Source organism: Scatophagus argus, chromosome 22 (assembly GCF_020382885.2).
Source record: "Scatophagus argus isolate fScaArg1 chromosome 22, fScaArg1.pri, whole genome shotgun sequence".
Classification (NCBI taxonomy): domain Eukaryota; kingdom Metazoa; phylum Chordata; class Actinopteri; family Scatophagidae; genus Scatophagus; species Scatophagus argus.
The window spans coordinates 1,965,281-1,982,564 of NC_058514.1; the positions used below are offsets into that span (position 1 = coordinate 1,965,281).

General features: G+C 44.2%; 1 protein-coding gene across 8 annotated transcripts in view; it reads right to left on the reverse strand.

Moving 5' to 3' along the window:
- celf2 (cugbp, Elav-like family member 2) overlaps window positions 1–17,284 on the reverse strand; it is a 171,318-nt gene that overhangs the window by 37,571 nt on the left and 116,463 nt on the right. For all 8 annotated transcript variants that reach the window (XM_046378869.1, XM_046378868.1, XM_046378871.1 and 5 more), the window contains one exon: window positions 3,535–3,583. In XM_046378869.1, coding sequence (XP_046234825.1) covers window positions 3,535–3,583 — 49 coding nt within the window. The remainder of the gene's footprint in view (window positions 1–3,534; window positions 3,584–17,284) is intronic.

Genomic DNA, 17,284 nt, shown 5'->3' on the forward strand with positions numbered 1-17,284 from the left:
TGTGTATTGTCTGGAGTTAGCAAGAGCGCAGGCTTCCCATCACCAACCACATGACGACGACCAACAACTGCAAACAGTGACGGAGATAGAAAGACATTCAGGAACGAAGCCAACGAAAAAGAAAGATGAAACAAAGGAGTTAAAACAAAAACAGGAAAATCCAAAAATGTGGAAAAATGGAACGCGACAGAACAAAACAGCAATCAAAAGAAACGGTCAAAGAGAGGAGAAAAAAGACAGTGGGAGAGAGATGAACACAGACAGAGTTCATGTGTTTCATCATGCCATCTGCGAGGCTCTGATCAATGTCTCATTATCACTTCAACACCGACTGCTTGCTGAGACTCTTCAGCTCCTTTCGCCCTCTTCCTCCCTCCACCTCGCCATCCCTTCCTCCTCCATCCTCCTCCTCCTTTCTCCCTCATGGATTCCCTTTTTCTCCTCCGCTGACACAATCCCTCCTCCTCGGGTGCAATGTCGAGCCAGCTGCAGGTAACGGTGAGAAACTCCGGTGTGTGTGTGTGTGAGTGTGTGTGAGTGTGTGTGTGTGAGTGTGAGGGTGTGAGAGTGTAAGGTTGAGGTTAGGTGTGAATTCGACTGAGAGTGAAATCTTCATCGCTCGCAGAAACAACGTGTGTGTGTGTGTGTGTGTGTGTGTGTTTATGTGCTCCCTCCACATTCAATGTAATGCTAATCCAATTCATTTTTAATGAGGAAACTGTCAGCTCTTACCGCGAGGCGAAAGAGATAAGCGGTCTGTTGCACTCTGGGAAATCAATAGCGCACTTGTTTATTTTGCTGTTTGAATTGTTTGTGTGTTTAAAAAACAAACCGTCGGGATACGCTGCCAAGATAAGTGTTGTTTCAAAGAGCTTTAACTCCTTTGTACACAGCGCGCGCGTGTGTGTATGTGTGTGTGCATCACTCCAGAGGAAGATTACCACAAGACTAACAGCAATGTAATTAATTTACTCTGTGTCGATAGAATAGAAAGAGAGGAGATATCGTTACAATTGACTGTTTCTGTTTTTTCGGACGAGGCGCACAGGCAGGCGGGCGGCTGATAAGACTCATAAAGCCTGCTCTGGGATGATCTGGAGTCAGCTTTGCATTCTGGGATAAAATGGAGCAGAATCGGCTTTGTGCTAAGTTTCAACACGTTAAGGGTGAAAAAAAAGAAAAGAATGACAAAGGTTTAGTGAAAAGAAAGAATAAAAAACAAAAGTAGCAAGCAATAATGTTATCTCTCTGTCATACTGTACATCTCTTCATCTCTTTCCCTTCCTCCGTCTCCTCCACTGACTAAACTAATAAACCTCTGAGCAGCCATTTGTCACTGTTACAGCCACTCTAACACCGGGTTTATTAAAGGTCATTACCATTAAGTGGATGGATATGTTACGTATGGTCTGCTCTATATTTCACCATTCTGGCTGTGAGTAGTGGCTGCTTGATTAAGTTCCCCCATCGTTACCCCGACGGTTATGTCTTATAAAGTCGGATTTTGCCATATTTCAGTGGAGCGGATGATGGCTTTCATAAGGATTTCTCCCCGGCCTTGCTGGATGCTGTCATTTTATTGTATTCCCCTGCAGTGGACGGTGATATAGTGTAGCAGGTGGCTTATGATGCCACTCCATCGTCTGTGTGTCAGCCCCTGGAAAAGCCCCTCTTTTTATATGCAGGCGCACAGACTTCCTGTAAAAGTATGTGAAATTTAAAGCTACCTGCAACTGGGCTTTAACGGTCAGTTCACCCAACATCACGGCTTTAACTACTTTCAAATCCGTCCACCCAGCACATTTTCTCACTTGGCCACGCAAATAATTCCTGTTTTATTAGCCAAAACTCTCAGTTATCCTCTGCTGCGGTTTCTTAAACTCTACCTGAATAATCCAGTCATCGCTGACAACAGTTTGAAATGGGAAGTAATTTTCCTCCTGAGGTTAAAATAAAAACTGTCGGCAGTGATATCTCTGGGTTGCTGTTGCGTTTTGATTTATCTGCGGTGCATCACAAACACATTTCAGTTCATCTCATGAACAGCTGAGTGGCTGCAGAAGCATCAGAGGAAAACATCGTGACAGAATCAACCCATGGATGGATGGATTATCCTGAGCTACAGCCTCACTCCAGGACTCAAACAGCAGCCCGAACGTTCACTTTAAGGCTGTAATAAAACAAAACCATCAAATGAAGTGCCCATCCCCTCAGACTTTGAATGGGACATTTCAGTTCGGTTTGGTTTATTATCAACATCTGCATGCAATCTGCTGCAACAGATTAAAGCCTGAATTAGAAGCCTGAAAACTGTGCTGCCTGTCTTGGACTCTTGAAAAGGAGATTTTTAACCTCAATGAGACTTTACTCCTGGTCAAATAAAGGTTTAATAAATATAATAAAAAAAGACATGACTGTCCAGGCACCTGTCATTTCATTATCCCACCATGCCTCATGCTGTGAGTGAAAGCTAATGTAGAAGGCTGAACCCTTCAGAGGCCAGTGGAAGACTACATTACATGTTTTTACAATTTGGCTGAACTGGCCGTCAAAACTGAGCAGAAACCTTAAAACAGTGACCGAATCCGACATCATGTCCACACTGCTGGTTTGCCTCTCCTGCTAAGCTACGGCTTAAATAACTCAACATAACATGAGTGAACATAATGAACCTGACAACCGGCACCGAATGTTATTGCTGCATTAAAAATAAAAAACAATTAAAAGAGGTCAGGATACCACAGCTACAAAATTCAGACCTTGAAAAGCTCTCCAAAAGGACACAATGAAATCAAAAACCTCATTTCCCATTCCTGCGAAACAATGGCCTATTTAAAATAACTCGAATATGAATCCTGCCGTCACATAAAACTAGACTTGACTTCTTTAGCTCGGAGGGAGGCGAAGGTCTTGCAGCTGAGTGCATCAAAGTATTTATCGGCGTCATCTTTTCATGGGATTGGTTGACAGTAAAAGAAATACAGAAATAACGCCGGCCTCCTCCTCTAAAGGACTTCCTTCTTAGAATGAGAGGGACTGGAGGAAGACGGCCGGCATAGGAAATCATTTCACAGCTGCAGTATGTAGTTAGGCTATGGGGGGGGGGGGTGTCTGGGGACAGAGTGTGGGACAGCGCTGCTCTTTAAAACCAGTGTGCATACAGCGTGTTTGTATGAGCGAGCAGCCACAGGGGAGACAGGCGGGTTCACCAACGGGCCAAAACCATTCAACTTTCACTGACCTTCTTCCGAAGCACCTTAATAATTCATCACGCTTAGAAAAATATATTTATATACATTAGCACCTCTCTCTCTCTCTCTCACTGTCTGCTCCCCTCTATGTGTCTCGCTTCGTCTCCCCCCCACCTCCCCCACCAGCCCCTCATCCCGTCTGCAGCGAGCAAACACACGGGTGAGGCAGCTATTACCAAGCAAATTCAGAAAGGCCATTGATGCATGCGTGTGATATTGATGCATCTGTCAGAGTGTGTGTGCGTGTGTGTGTGTGTGCGTGTGTGTGTGTGAGACCACTCACCGTTAGATTTCTCACTGTCTGCAGGTTTCATCTGAATAGGGTGGTGCATCTGCAGAGACAGAAAAGGAGACAAATTATAATAAATGCTGCACATGCACACGTGCAGGAACACGATCAGGAGTTCGTTATCACAGACGTCACATCACATCCATTTAGTTCTCAGTCAAAACAGTCAAAACATAAGACGGCCCGACGACGTAGCGAAGCAGCGTGGGATCATGGGAGTTGTTGTCGTCATTGTTAAACAACCACCGTGGCTGATGTAAACTTGTAATGTGATTCAGGTTAACCACGTTAACACTTAGTCACCGACTTCTTCCTTCATTCTCTGACTGGGAGTTAAAGTGAGACGGCAACCTTGTCAGAAACAGTTGGGGTAATATAAGTACACAACCGGGCAAAATGTATAACAAAAATCAGGCTTTTAGACTTTTTAAATGCAAATGTTATCTTTTCACGGACCCCAGTTTTGGATTTCTGAGCGTGACACAAACCAGGCTCAGCCCTGCAGCACTTCAGGAGGTTTTGGAGAGGGACTTAAAGAAGCAGACGAATGGGTGGCTTGTTTGAAAAGGCAGCTTTAAGTGACCTTTAAGCTTGCTGGGTGTTTTCCTTCTTAATAATGTGACCAGACTGTACAGATGTCACCTGCACCTGGCTGAGAGTCCGTCACAGCGTAATCCAGATCAACTTGAGATGTGGTCTGGAGCCATTCTGACTGCAGCGTCTTCTGCATTTATTCCTCACTCAGAGTGAAGATGCTGGATGCTACAGATTGCACGTTTACACCAGGTGTAAATGGAGTCTAACACCTGCATTCACATTTGTCTCTTTAGATTCTGGTTATCTCTGTGATGTGCGCGAGGAGCAGCTTAACGTAGCTGAATGATGTGTTTTTAAGGTAGCCTCTTAAAAAAAAAAAAGGAGACACTTCACAGATGAGAAGGCTTTGTCTCCCCCCCCCCTCTCTTCCTCCCTCTCCTTCCCTCCTTCATCTTCTCCTCCTCTGTCCCTTTTTTCACTCCCTCCATCTCTCTTTCCTTTATGGGAGATTATGTGGCTGTTTGATCTGCGGAGAGACGAATGACAGTGATTCTCCAAATCTAGCCCAGTATCAATCACACTCAGAGTCAAATACCAGCCGTGAGTGTGAGTGTGAGTGTGTGTGTGTGTGTGTGTGTGCCCTGTCTTACCCATAACACCCCTGGGCTCAGTCACGCTGTGACAGAAGGCTTTGATCTTCCAATTCTATCACACACCTTTATCCCAACACTCTCCCTCTTGCTCTCTTCCTTATCATCCTCACTCCCTGCTTTTTTTCGTCTCCTAGACACACACACACACACACACACACCTTGTCTGTCCGTTGATTAGTTCCCAAACCTGCCTGATGGGGGCAGTCAGTGTTGGAGAGGGAAACGAGCCAGTCATGGTGATGTATGGCTAATGATTTTGGACAGAAATGTCTGCACAAAGGGAAATAAAGTTGGAAAGACTGAAAGAAAAACTCAGGTAAGATACAAAATAAGAAAGTAAAGCGAGTAAAGAAAAAAAATGAATTTAAGAGAAATTTAATGGCCTTTAAACACTTTAACTTGTAGTTTGTGATGCATTTCTGTTAACTTGGATCAAATTAACAGAACAGCAAGCAAACAGTAAGAGGAAAGCACTGAAATAATAAAAAGACGGACAGAAAGTGTGATCATCAAGCGTTTTGACTTGCAGTTTTTGGTGCATTTTCATGCAGAGATCTGCATAAAGGGAGGACAGAAAGAATGAAATCTAACAGAAATCAAAATGTAAAAGAAATGAGAACGTAAAAATGAAATTCAAATGAAATTCAGTCGATGGTTGAGTGCTTTAACTTTTACTTTGTAGTGCGCATCAGCCACAAACGTCTGCATGGAGGACAAAAAGCAAGAAAAAAACTCAGGAAAGAGTAAAAGGTAATGAAAGGAACAAAGAAAGAAAGAAAAGGTGGAAACTGTAAGAAAACCACCAACAGAGAAAGAGAGAGGCGGACAGAGGGAGGGAAGAGGGTCGCAGACACTGGACAGACAGGAATAGCCAATAAGCCTTCAGGCTGCAGTCTCAGTACAGTATCGCTAACACAAGGACAGATGCTGGGACATGGATGAGCTGTGTGTGTGTGTGTGGGTGTGTGTGGGTGGGTGTGTGTAGTTGTTGAAGCCACATCAAAAGCAGGAAAGTCATGTCAAAGCGAACCTGGAAGTCACATCAAGTCAGTTCTCGTTAATCCATTTCAAAGTCTGTCCTCTAAAGGCAGAAAACAAAAACAGAAAAACAAAAGCCGTGACAGCCTCCGCCGCGCTGCCGTCACTCACTTCTGAAAAGCACAGCCAAAAGCTGCGACGTGCTCACACACACACACAGAACTACACGCCCACACGCGTATACAAACACTAACAACACACACATACAGGTACAAAAACTGTCTGGTTTTCAGGCGTCTCCTCCTCAAGTCCGTCTTCCCAGAATGCCCGGCGGGCGGTGGCGCTGTCAGCATGTTTGATCTCGGCGAGCTCCTGCTGAGAACCACAATGCAAGACTCTCCTCTGCTATCTCACAGTTCCACTGTGCTGTTTCTTCTTGCCTGGCAGGCCCACAGCCGCAGCCTGCCATTCATTATGCGCTCAGCAGGAGCCCAGCAAAACTACTAAGTCCTCACTGCGCTCAGGCTCATAAAAAGCACAGAGAACCAAAAACTCGACGACGCAAAGCCATGTGTGCAGCCGGCATGATGCTGCGCCGGCATTTAGCTGTACAGATGTATCTGTCTAGTCAGTAGGCTGCTAATCTACTTCCTGTTTACCTGCTATGTCCTGTGCGATAGACCCCAAAAACCTTTTTATTAGTTTATTGTTCTTTGTTTTGTTTCCCTGCATCATAATTAAGCAGAAGATGGAATGAAAAGCAGAATTATTTGATGACTTCACAAGGCAGCTGTACAGTTAATAACACAAAGTTACGTCAGTGACACAAAGATTCGTCGGTGCTTTAAGGAGGCTTATTATCTGCTTGTAACGCATCTGCAGCACACTTGAAGTAAAGTGTCACTATTTGTCTTTTAATTATTTTTTTAGAGCACCTGAAGTGCCTTATTACAAACTGCATAGTTCAGTTCTGATTGACTGAGTCACACTGGGCGCCATTGTAAAATACATGATAAATGCACACCTTTGAAAATCTATTAACATTTAATTTACATATTAATGTGCAAACTGAAAGTCTCCACTCACACAGCTAATAATGAGCTGCTAAGTCACCATGTTGTCCTACTGTTTAAGAATTACATTGCTGAGAAAAACAACTCCTTTCTGCTGCTCTAGAGCAATGAGCTCTATGTATTAGCCTGCTATGAAATTGTTTAATTTATCCGGATTTATAGTTTCTTGAGCAGCAGCTACATGGATGGTGATTGTCTGTTCATTCATGTCTAAATTAAATGTAACTTGATGAACTTCATTCATCCTGAATGGTTGGAAATCTCATTATTTTTCTCCTCAGCAAAGCTCAACTCTCAGTTCACTTTATTGTCATCTATACTGAGAGCTTTGAAGATATGACTCACTGTACTCGATGTATTAACTGGCTGTTTTAAATGTGTTCCTAAAGCTAAAAAGCTAAAAACATCACTTTGATTCGCTTACAACAAGTTTTAGCCGTGTCACATTGTCACCAACAGTTTTACCAGCACGTCTTCCATCCGTGTTAAACTGTTAAACCAAATGCTCGTGCATTGCAAAAGCTACACTAACATGAATATGATGTGTACATGAGGACAAGTTAATCATTTCTGCCACTGCAGTCATTTTCATAGACTGTGGCAGTCAAAGAATGTAATAAATCTTAGAAGACTTCCAGTCCAAATTAGCCGCCGGGGCGTATTGGCCCAGAGAAGAAAAACACCACACCATGAGAGGGTTAAATGAGTATTTACAGTTGTAAAGACTTAATTAGCTTAAAATTTTGACAAAGAACCCAAAGGAAGCCTTTCAGTTTTTCAGATGAAATAGCTGAGCTACAGCTGCTAGCTAGCAGAACAGAAACGTTTTAGCATCCGTTTTTGTCCAGCTGATAAATTATAACTCTCCTTTTAGTTCTGTTTTTTGTCTCCACCAGGTCTTTAAAGAAGAAATATATCCAGATGGTGCAAAACATCTCACTTTCCTCACCAGCTAATCTCAAGCTCAGGCTGTCCACTTTATGGTGCTGGGCAGTTAGCAGCTTGTATGCTAAAAGCAGGGTTGATAAGAGATTGAATCATAGTGTAAACATGCTGTAAAACCAAAACAATGAGCTAAAGCAGGCTGAAAGAGTTGGTGGGATCTCCGTGGGTTTGCAACCACATTTAACACATTCATTTAATACACTATTAATATTAAAATATCAAGTAATTGAGCTTAAGGTTGGCTCTGTGCAGGATTATCACCAGGAGGTACGGATGTCAGTTAAAAACTGTATGAGTGAAACCATAAAGTCCACATTACAGCAGAGGGATCAGGGTGCAGCGGGCAGCCATGATGGATTTTACGACCTTCCAGTTATGGGACAGTCTCTTTAATCACCCGTCCTTCCCGGCTCAGGCGAGGTGTCTATGTGTCAGGCTAGCTGACACCCACTAACCCCCCTCTTTTCCTTTCAGCTTTTTCATCTTTATGTCCTCATCATGTACGGAAGCTCCCGGCAACCTGTCCGGCAATCAGGCGAACCATGTGCTAACCCCCTCGGCTGGCCCTTAAATAGTCCCTCCTGGTGTATCGAGTGCAGGAAACCCTACACTTCCAAAATGTTAACTGCTGCTCCTGGGTTAACCTTATCCCCGTGTCGCCTCCCCCAGCCAGGAGACGTCTTCCAGGAATGCCCTGGTGCTTAAAAGGTCAGAGGTTGACTGGTCCTGGAGCCAGAGGACTAACTTGAGGCTCACGCTGGGGATAGGATGAGTGTGTATTGTGTAAGGAGTGTGTATATGGAGTGTGTGTCACTGTATATGTGTGTGTGTGTGCACTTTGCCAGCAGTTGGCACCTTCAAAGTTCACATGACCAGAGTGTGTGTGTGCCAGAAACTGGGGAGTGCACAGACTGTCCGGTACCAAACACCACCACCTTTCTGTCTGTCTCTCTGTCTGTGTCTCACACACACACACACACACACACACACACACATAGCGACCACACACTTTTTCTCCCCCCATTCCTCTCTGAAGGTGTGACGGTGAGCTGCTGGGTCAAAGTCAGACAGATGGCCCTCACAGTTGGGATTCAGTATCAGGGACCGAGACCGTACGACTGACCACACACACACACAACACACACACACCTACAAGTGTGTGGCATCCACACTCAACCACAAAGGTGCCCCTGAACACACACGACCTCTAGACGGTGATCATCACCTGTAACACAAAAGACACCACACCTACGTTGCTGTTTCACTTTCATAAAATGCTGGATGAAATAAACATGTTTGGTGTCGACGCAATGAAGACTTGAAAGAATTTGCTACTAGATTTGTGGCTGTAAATGACCATATTTATCCTTTATTTATGTTTTTTTTAGTATGTGTGTACAGTTTATACTCCACTTTGTCTTTCTTTACTCGTGAGCCTCGTGAACTCGTTTCCCTTCCCACGTGGTGATCAACAACGCACTTCTGATTCATTTAATGAATGAAACAGTGCAAAATGTCATGCAAAGTGACCAAAACTTTAACCACTTTATCCACCAAATGTAGTCTGGTGCACCGTGACGAAGTTTCCAATGCAGCGACATACGATTTGTCTCTTCTCAAACAATTTCCACCAGTTTGGTTTGTGACATCACTGGCTTAAAAGGCCTAAAAAGAAAAAGCAATGTTATAGTGTTCAATGTACTAAATAAATAAATCAAACAAGTAAACTTCAGGTGAGTCTCTCAACAGTAAAACACAAACTGTGCACACACACACACACACACACTCGACACACTGCAAACATCCCCGCGTGCTTCCTCACATCACTGACAAACACCTTGATGCAGATAAAAACTGACTTTAATTCTCGCTCTCCTTTCAGCAAACAAACGACCATGAATCAAATTGTCCTTTACAATATCCCTCGTCTTAGCAGTGCTTAGCGCACAGTTAGCCTACATTATCCCCACTTCATTTAGCTCGGTAAACAATTAACCCAGCGCGCGTGTGTGAGCAGAATGATTGAGGGATTTGGCATTAGCTATGCTGCGTCGCGTCTCCACACTAACTACTCTAAGTGTTTAACATAGTTGGCCTGCATTTACAGTCCCCCCCCCCGAAGAATCAATATGCCTAAACGCCGCCACAAACTCGATGAGAAAAGAGGGGTTAGGGAAGTTAATTTGAAACAAGCCATTAATATTTCTTTCGTTAAGTAAGAGCACACACACACACACACGCATGCACACACACTCTGCGTGTTGGCGCATCGACGAGGTTTGCCTTCTTTCAGTCCTGTTTGCGATAGCATTTGGGTTTCAGTGCAGCAATTACAGCCTTTAATTGAATTGATTTTGATAATGAGCCTCTGTAATGACACCGCTGTGGGAATAGTTGTGTGTGTGTGTGTGTGTGTGTGTGTGTGTGTGTGTGTGTGTGTGCGGTGTTTGCAATGACTGAATGTTGTTTTTCTGCACTTAAATGATCTGTGAGGAGCCGATTTAAAGATGAGGACCCACACAAACACCCGTTTAAAAGACGACTGCTTTAATAACTGGTCAGCCTCTTTACAAACCACTTGTCCGAGGTCTAACCTTTCAGCTTGTTGCATAATATCCTCCAGGCTATAACACATGAATGTTTGATGACACACGGCTGAGTACATGATAAATTTAATATCCTACTCTGCTGTATTTCCGCTGTTTCGGGCTTAGCACCACCTACAACTGCTTCTCAAGTCCTTGGGCGGTTACGGCGGTCAGGTTTCATGGGAGCTCGTCTGCGGTGCCGCGAGCTGCCGAAAACTTGAAGAGGAAATCAGCTGGTCTGTCAGTCAGTGGGAGTTACCTCACGTCTTTTTCCTGCCAGCCGGCCCTGCTGCTTCTTAAGTGCTGCGTGGAGAGCTACTGCGATGGAGCAGCGATATGTGTAATAGGCTCGAACCTGAACAAACAACATGCATCGACTGACAGGCCGTGGACATGAAGCAGCCCTCCCCTCGCCGCACTGCTATCAAGCACTTTGTAGAAAACACACACTTGTGCACACTCGAGGGTTTGCTCAGGTGTCACTTAGCTGATAAATGGAGCCGACGCAGGCCTTTTGTACGTCTTGCTATGAATTTCTTTTGATTACATTCAGAAGTTGTCGAATTCATCAGTGGTGTCAGATTCCATCTCACTGCTACATATTTGGAACAAAATACGACAAAACATAACAAACAGTACTATTCAGTTCACGTCTGATGTAAAGGTAATGCTTTAGCACTGTAACAAGTCCAGGTACTGTGGTCTGCCTTGAGTATTTTGTGCTGTTATTGTGTTTTACAGAGCCAGGGATTAACACACAAAAACATAAATCATAAATGAGTTTGGTGAAACTGGGAGCTTGTGTCCTCAACATCTGGACTCTCAGCAATGAAGCTGGTGAGAAATTGTTCTCCTTAGTAATAAGAGTGATGCACAAATCAAACAGTATTATTTAAGGAATACGTTACACTAACAGCTTTATTAACCATTGAGTATATGGATATATGTTTAATGCTTTATAGACGGAAATCAATTCAACAAATCTTTCTTCTTTAGCATAATGTTATTCTATAAAGCATTAATGAATGATTCATAAATGATTAAGTAACATTAATAAAGCTACCAGTGTGGTGTGTAGTGTGGTGTGGCCGCCAACAAAACCAAATCAGGAGGTTAAAATAATGAAAGATTGTCCAACTTTCACCCTGTCCATGAAAACCACATCTGCAATGGCTTATGGGGGCGTTCATGGTGCATTATAATGTATTTCCAGTGCTTTATAACTACACGCATAGACACACATAACGCTTTCTGATGCATCCATATGTACTTGACTTTACAGTGATAACTGTAACAGTGATAAATACAGCACACTGTGAGTCCTTATAGGTGAGTATAGGTAGTCATAATTCATCATAAGCCCCATCAATCAAACACTAGTTTAACTAGTTTAATTTTGTTTCAAGTCACATCCATAATGCTTAGTGACCGTTGACACAATGCATCAGAAGGTGTGTTTATGGGTGTAGTCTTAAAGGATTATGAATGCGTTATAATACGCTATGCATGTCCCCATAAGTCACAACAGAGGTGGCCTTCATAGAAAGGATTAACCAAATGACTTTATAAATGATAATTAAGACATTATTGGTTATAAGCCATTAAATAGAAGGCCTTTTAGGTGGACATCATGTATATCCTCCTACTGTTCCAGATAACATTAATGAAGCTTTAACAAAGACAGAACTACAACTTTAAACCCTTTTCAAAGTCACAACCTCGTAGAAAAGTGGAACTAAATTAAGACTTCTTCGTCTAACTTCCAAGTGTGCCAGTTCTGACATTCATTTGCTAACAAATGATCAGATATGCTTTCAAATATGAATGTCATCGGTCAGACATATAAATGCATGAGAGCTACAGTAAACATTAAGGCCTGCAGTGTGAAAGCAGCCACAGTCTTACAGTCCATCGTTTCTCAAGTTCCCCTTCAAAGGCCGAGTCTTGAGACCACAGGGGCTTTTGCATGAAAGAATATGATTTCTCACATCACTGAAAACGATAATACACATTATCACTTACAGTCTGCGCTTCTATCTGCAGCTCAGTCCACCAACTTGAAATAATAAATGACCGATTAGATGACTTGTGTCTTTGGATTGTAAATTGCTGCTTTTAAACCTTAACCTTGCTTGAGATCACGCTCACTTTGATGAAGGCCTTTGATGTGCCTTTGGTTGCACGAACACACACAACCTTGTGCTTGTATTCTGCCAGCGGAGCGTCACTAATTATCTCGCCAGCAGAAAGGTAAGGGAGGTGGGGACCTGTGTGTGTGTGTGTGTGTGGTGTGTGTGTGTGTGTGTGGTGGGGGTCTCAGTGCGACAGTAGCTTTTAATGAGCCCCACGCTCCTTATCAAGCTTGGCGCTCGACAAATGCTCTGATCCGCCCACATGGAGGAACAGGGCTCGACTGATCACGTCTGAGGCCACCAGTCCCCCCCCCCACCACACACACACACACACACACACACACACACTCACCCCACCCGACGTCCTGATCACCCTCCCTCTCCCTGTCTTCCCTCCCCTCCCCTCAGCCGTAGTGTCAGAATGAAATATCCTTGAGAGAAAACTGTGAATCAAAGGGCTTTTCATCCTTTTTCACAAAGAGAAAGGGAGATGGAGAGGGAGAAAGATGGAAAGAGTGATTCAGCTGGACAGAAGACAGGGAGGGAGAAAGAGAGGAGAGAGGGAGGGACAGAGAGAGGGCAAGAGGTAGGGAGAGTGAGAGAAGAAAGAGAACCAGGATAAAGGACTGAACTTCTCCGAGCTGGAGGGCACTCCAGAGGACACGTCCTAGATTAGCTCTCGCCCCTCCCGTCATCCTTCCATCTCTCCATCCCCTCCACCCTCCTGCCTCCACGCAGCTTCAGACAGAGAACAGCAGCCCCGGGGCCTGGCGTCAGGGGTGGGTGGGGGGCGAGGAGGCGGAGGAGACGGGAGGGGAGACACCGGGCATTTAGACATCTGTCAGCCACTAATGAAAGAGTTCAATTTAGTGGAAAATCTCAAACAACCTTGTCCAACAGGCTGGCTGACAGGCTTTAACTCGCCGCGTGTTGCGGTTGTTGGTGTGTGTGTGTGTGTGTGTGTGTGTGTGTTTGATGTGTTAGTGTGGAGTGTGGGTGTATCTCAGAGTGGATCAGGAGAAAGAAATTAAAAAAAAAGTGTATGAAAAAGAAAAAAATGTAATGTAATAAACTGTGCTGGGACATATGCTTGTGTGCACATAGAAGAGTGTGTGTGTGTGTGTGTGTGTGTGTGTGTGTGTGTGTGTGTGTGTGTGTAGCAGAGTCATGCAGGGGTGTGGATCAGTCTGTGCAGCAGGGGTTGGGTCTTATGGCTTTAAATCGCTCCAGGGGTACAGGGCATGTTTTTCGACGATAGATGGGTTATGGTAGGGGTTTGTGTTCGTGTGTGTGTGTGTGTGTGTGTGTGTGTGTGTGTGTGTATGTGTGTTAAGAAGTGCATTTAGACCTCAGTAGTGCTATTAAAGTTAGAGACATGAACACATGGTTCTCCAGGCAACACATGCAGACGTGCGCGCGCACACATACACACACACACGCACACACACGCACACACTCTTTGTCTCCACCCCCCCAGAGCTTCATTAGCAGGTCATTAGAAACAACTTCAGTTACAGCTGTTGTTCTTTGAGAAACAGTTTTGCTTACCCATCTTCATTAAACAGACTGTGTGTTCGTGTCATGCAGATGACTCATTATTTTTGCTCTTTTACTGGAAAAGAAATCTGGCAAATTATTTCTTTTCTCTTTACTTCCTAAAGATGAATCCACCTGCTGACTTTCGATGCTGCTGTGGCTGAGCGGGCAGAGTATAAATCCTTTATAATCCTAATTCATACATTTGAATTAATATCAAACTGGATGTGATTGACCTATTAATCATATAAAAGTTGATATAACACTGCAACCACACGGAGCGACACAAACTGGATGTTTCAACAACTTATGGATCACTTTCAGTTAATTAGTTATCCATTTCAACATCAAACTGAAATTAGTTCACAAAACAAAAGTAGCATCAATGATTGGACGGTCAGCAGCTGACAGATGAAGGTTTCCTGACATTTTAAAAGCTGGAAGCAGCAAGTGTTTGATGCTTTTTCTCGAGATCACTGGATTAATCGGCTAATCGTTGCAGCTCTGCCTCCAAACCTCACTGATTAACATCATGGCTGCTTAATCTGTACAAAAGTGCTTAAAAAGAGAGCAGACTGCGGCCCGACTGCATTGGGATTCAAGTCAGTGACAACAGCGGGAACGACGGCTTGTTTTCAGGCGACCTGGAAACAGTGATCAGCGTCTTATCACAACAGGAGACACAACAACTTCTGGGCGTGATGGGATCAGGCTACTCCTTGGAAAAAAAAAAATTTAATCCAGACAGTTTTTGATACAAATCTGGAACAAAAAGCCCGAGCAGCACGACATCCAGTTCCTGCTCTGACATGCACATGCTGTGGAAACATTACTTCATCACTGAGCTATGACAGACGGCTCTGGAGCTGACACCAATATACGCTTTCTGCATGCATTAATCCACATATGCATACATTTGGTATGTGCATGCGCTGTCAGGTCGCTGACAAATCTTCAGCAGAGACGGCTGAGGGCTGATGGGGACAGACAGAGATGTGGAGACGCTGAGAAGCAACAAGAGCTGCCGCTTGTTGCTGCCTCAACCTCAAGCTGTCACCGTTTGTGGTTTCAGTTTGCTTATTTCCTGTTTTATTTTGTGTCTCGCTTTACACCTCTTGTCTTTGTCTCGTTCATACCTTTGTGACTGTGTGATTACTTTCACCTGTCCCTGATTACCTGTGTTCCCTCTTCGAGTTTGTCTGCTTGTGTTCCCTGAATCTGCCAGGATGGTAGTTATTTGTATTTTTTCCTCAGCCTGCTCGATTAATAAAGTTTGCTTTTTGTTTCTGTAATCTGCCTGCCTGGCCTGCATCCTGCATTTGGGTCCTTTTTTGAACTGCAAAAATCATAACACAACCCTTCGCGACTTCCAAGAGGCACGCAGGAAGAGATTCATCACATTAACCGCCTAATGGCCTCCTAGAAAAGCCGCTCAACTGTTCTCGCCCTAAACCAACATGGCTGCCAATGCCGGTGCCCTTTTCTCCAATTTGGCCCCCGTCCAGCTCTCCACTTTGACTGCATCTCTCCCTGTTAGGGCCTTGGGTTTGGAAGGAGAGATAGAGCGAGGGAGGGGAAGAGTGCCAATACAAACATTGTTCCACTGGCTTTTTACAAGGCAGGAGAGTGGGGAAGTTAATAAGCAGGTATTGGTTTTTAACTGCAGCCCGTTTATTGCTTCGCCCTCGAGCGTGCTGGAGTGCTCCACTCCACCTTTTTACTGTCCGTCTGCCCATCACTCGGCTAACCTCTCGTTCAATTTCTCCCACTGTGTCAACTCTCTTTTTGTCTTGCCTCGTTCAGCAATTAATTCGCCATCCTCATCATCCGTTTTTTTTCTTCCTGGCTCTGGCTGACTCCGTCACCTTTTTCTGCCTTTTAAGCTGAGGTGCAGCGGCTTTAAAAACCCTGTTAAAAAATTATAAACAAACCCCACACAAACCACTTAATGATCTGTCATTATGCCACTATTGATTCAGTGTTTTGCAGGTGTGTGTGTGTGTGTGTGTGTGTACTGTATTTGTTTGGCCTCCTCATGCGCCTGCATATTAGGTTTAAACCATATCCGTCTGTCAATGCTGGACTTTTATTAAAAATCGGATGTCAGCCAGTCAGTGTTGTCCAGCTCTGACATGATGAATATGATGCAGGTTTAATTACATACATATTATTCCTTTGATCAATGTTGTCTGGGTTTCAATGGACAGTTTTAATTTTCTCTGCTCTCAGAAGCTTTTCTGCACCGAAATGAACAAAAACGAGCTTACTGGGAACTCAAACCTCCCAGTACTCCCAGTAAAACATTTCATCTCACAGCTTGGGGGTGCAGACTCTTACTTTATTGTTTCATCTTTGAAATTATGAACAATGAATGTAAATATGACTGTTTGTTTGGAAGACAACTCCCCAGGAGATGTTTAAGTATGAGGTTTTCATCAAACTGAATTTGATTTTAAGATGTAAGTGTGCATAAATGCAGGATGTAGCATTCGTCAGGTTCTTTTCTTGCTCCTGGAGATTGAGGAACACATTATCCTTTCCCCTACGCTTCTGAAACCAAACTTATGCCCTTTCCAGCAACTACAATCCAAGCCCCAAACATAACAAGCAGACAGAGATGCCGCAGGAGAGAGAGGTTGGCGAGTAGGGGTGAACAGAAAGAACACAAGAATGGAGGGAGGGAGGGTGTTATGGTGCAGAAGAAGGCGATTTCATGTTCCTATAATCCTGAAAGTGCTGCAGTATGTGTCCTCCCCTGGGCTGTTTCACACCTCCAACAAGGGATAAGTGACTAACTCGCACGGTGTAGGAAAACAGACCAAATTTAACATACTTATTCCACAAGCAATTAACACAGTGACTCTGTGAAAAACAACAAGCTTGACTCCGAATCGGGAACACGAGCACAAATCCCAGGTAGCTGCGGTGGGATTCGCAGTATGCACCTTGTCCTGCCCAGGGGGAGCCATGAGCCGATCCAACTGACAGAAGCAAGCGAACGCAGGCGTTCAACTGATGAGATTCCAGTTAGCTCGTGCAGCCAAGAAGAGAGGCGGGGAAGCAGCCAATAGCCTATAGCAGAAAAGATCAGGGGGCCTCTAAATATCCACCCAGGGCTAAAAGAGTGAGAGCGAGCTCTGGCCCACTTCCTCTGTCGCTCTCCTGGGCCACAGGAGGGAACAATAGTGGTGAATGAAGCAGACAGAATGGAAGAAAACCAATGCCACTGCATCAACACACTCCTTTATAGTCGGGCTCTTTCACAGGAGTCCAGATATGCAGGAACTGGGTGTAAAGAAGTA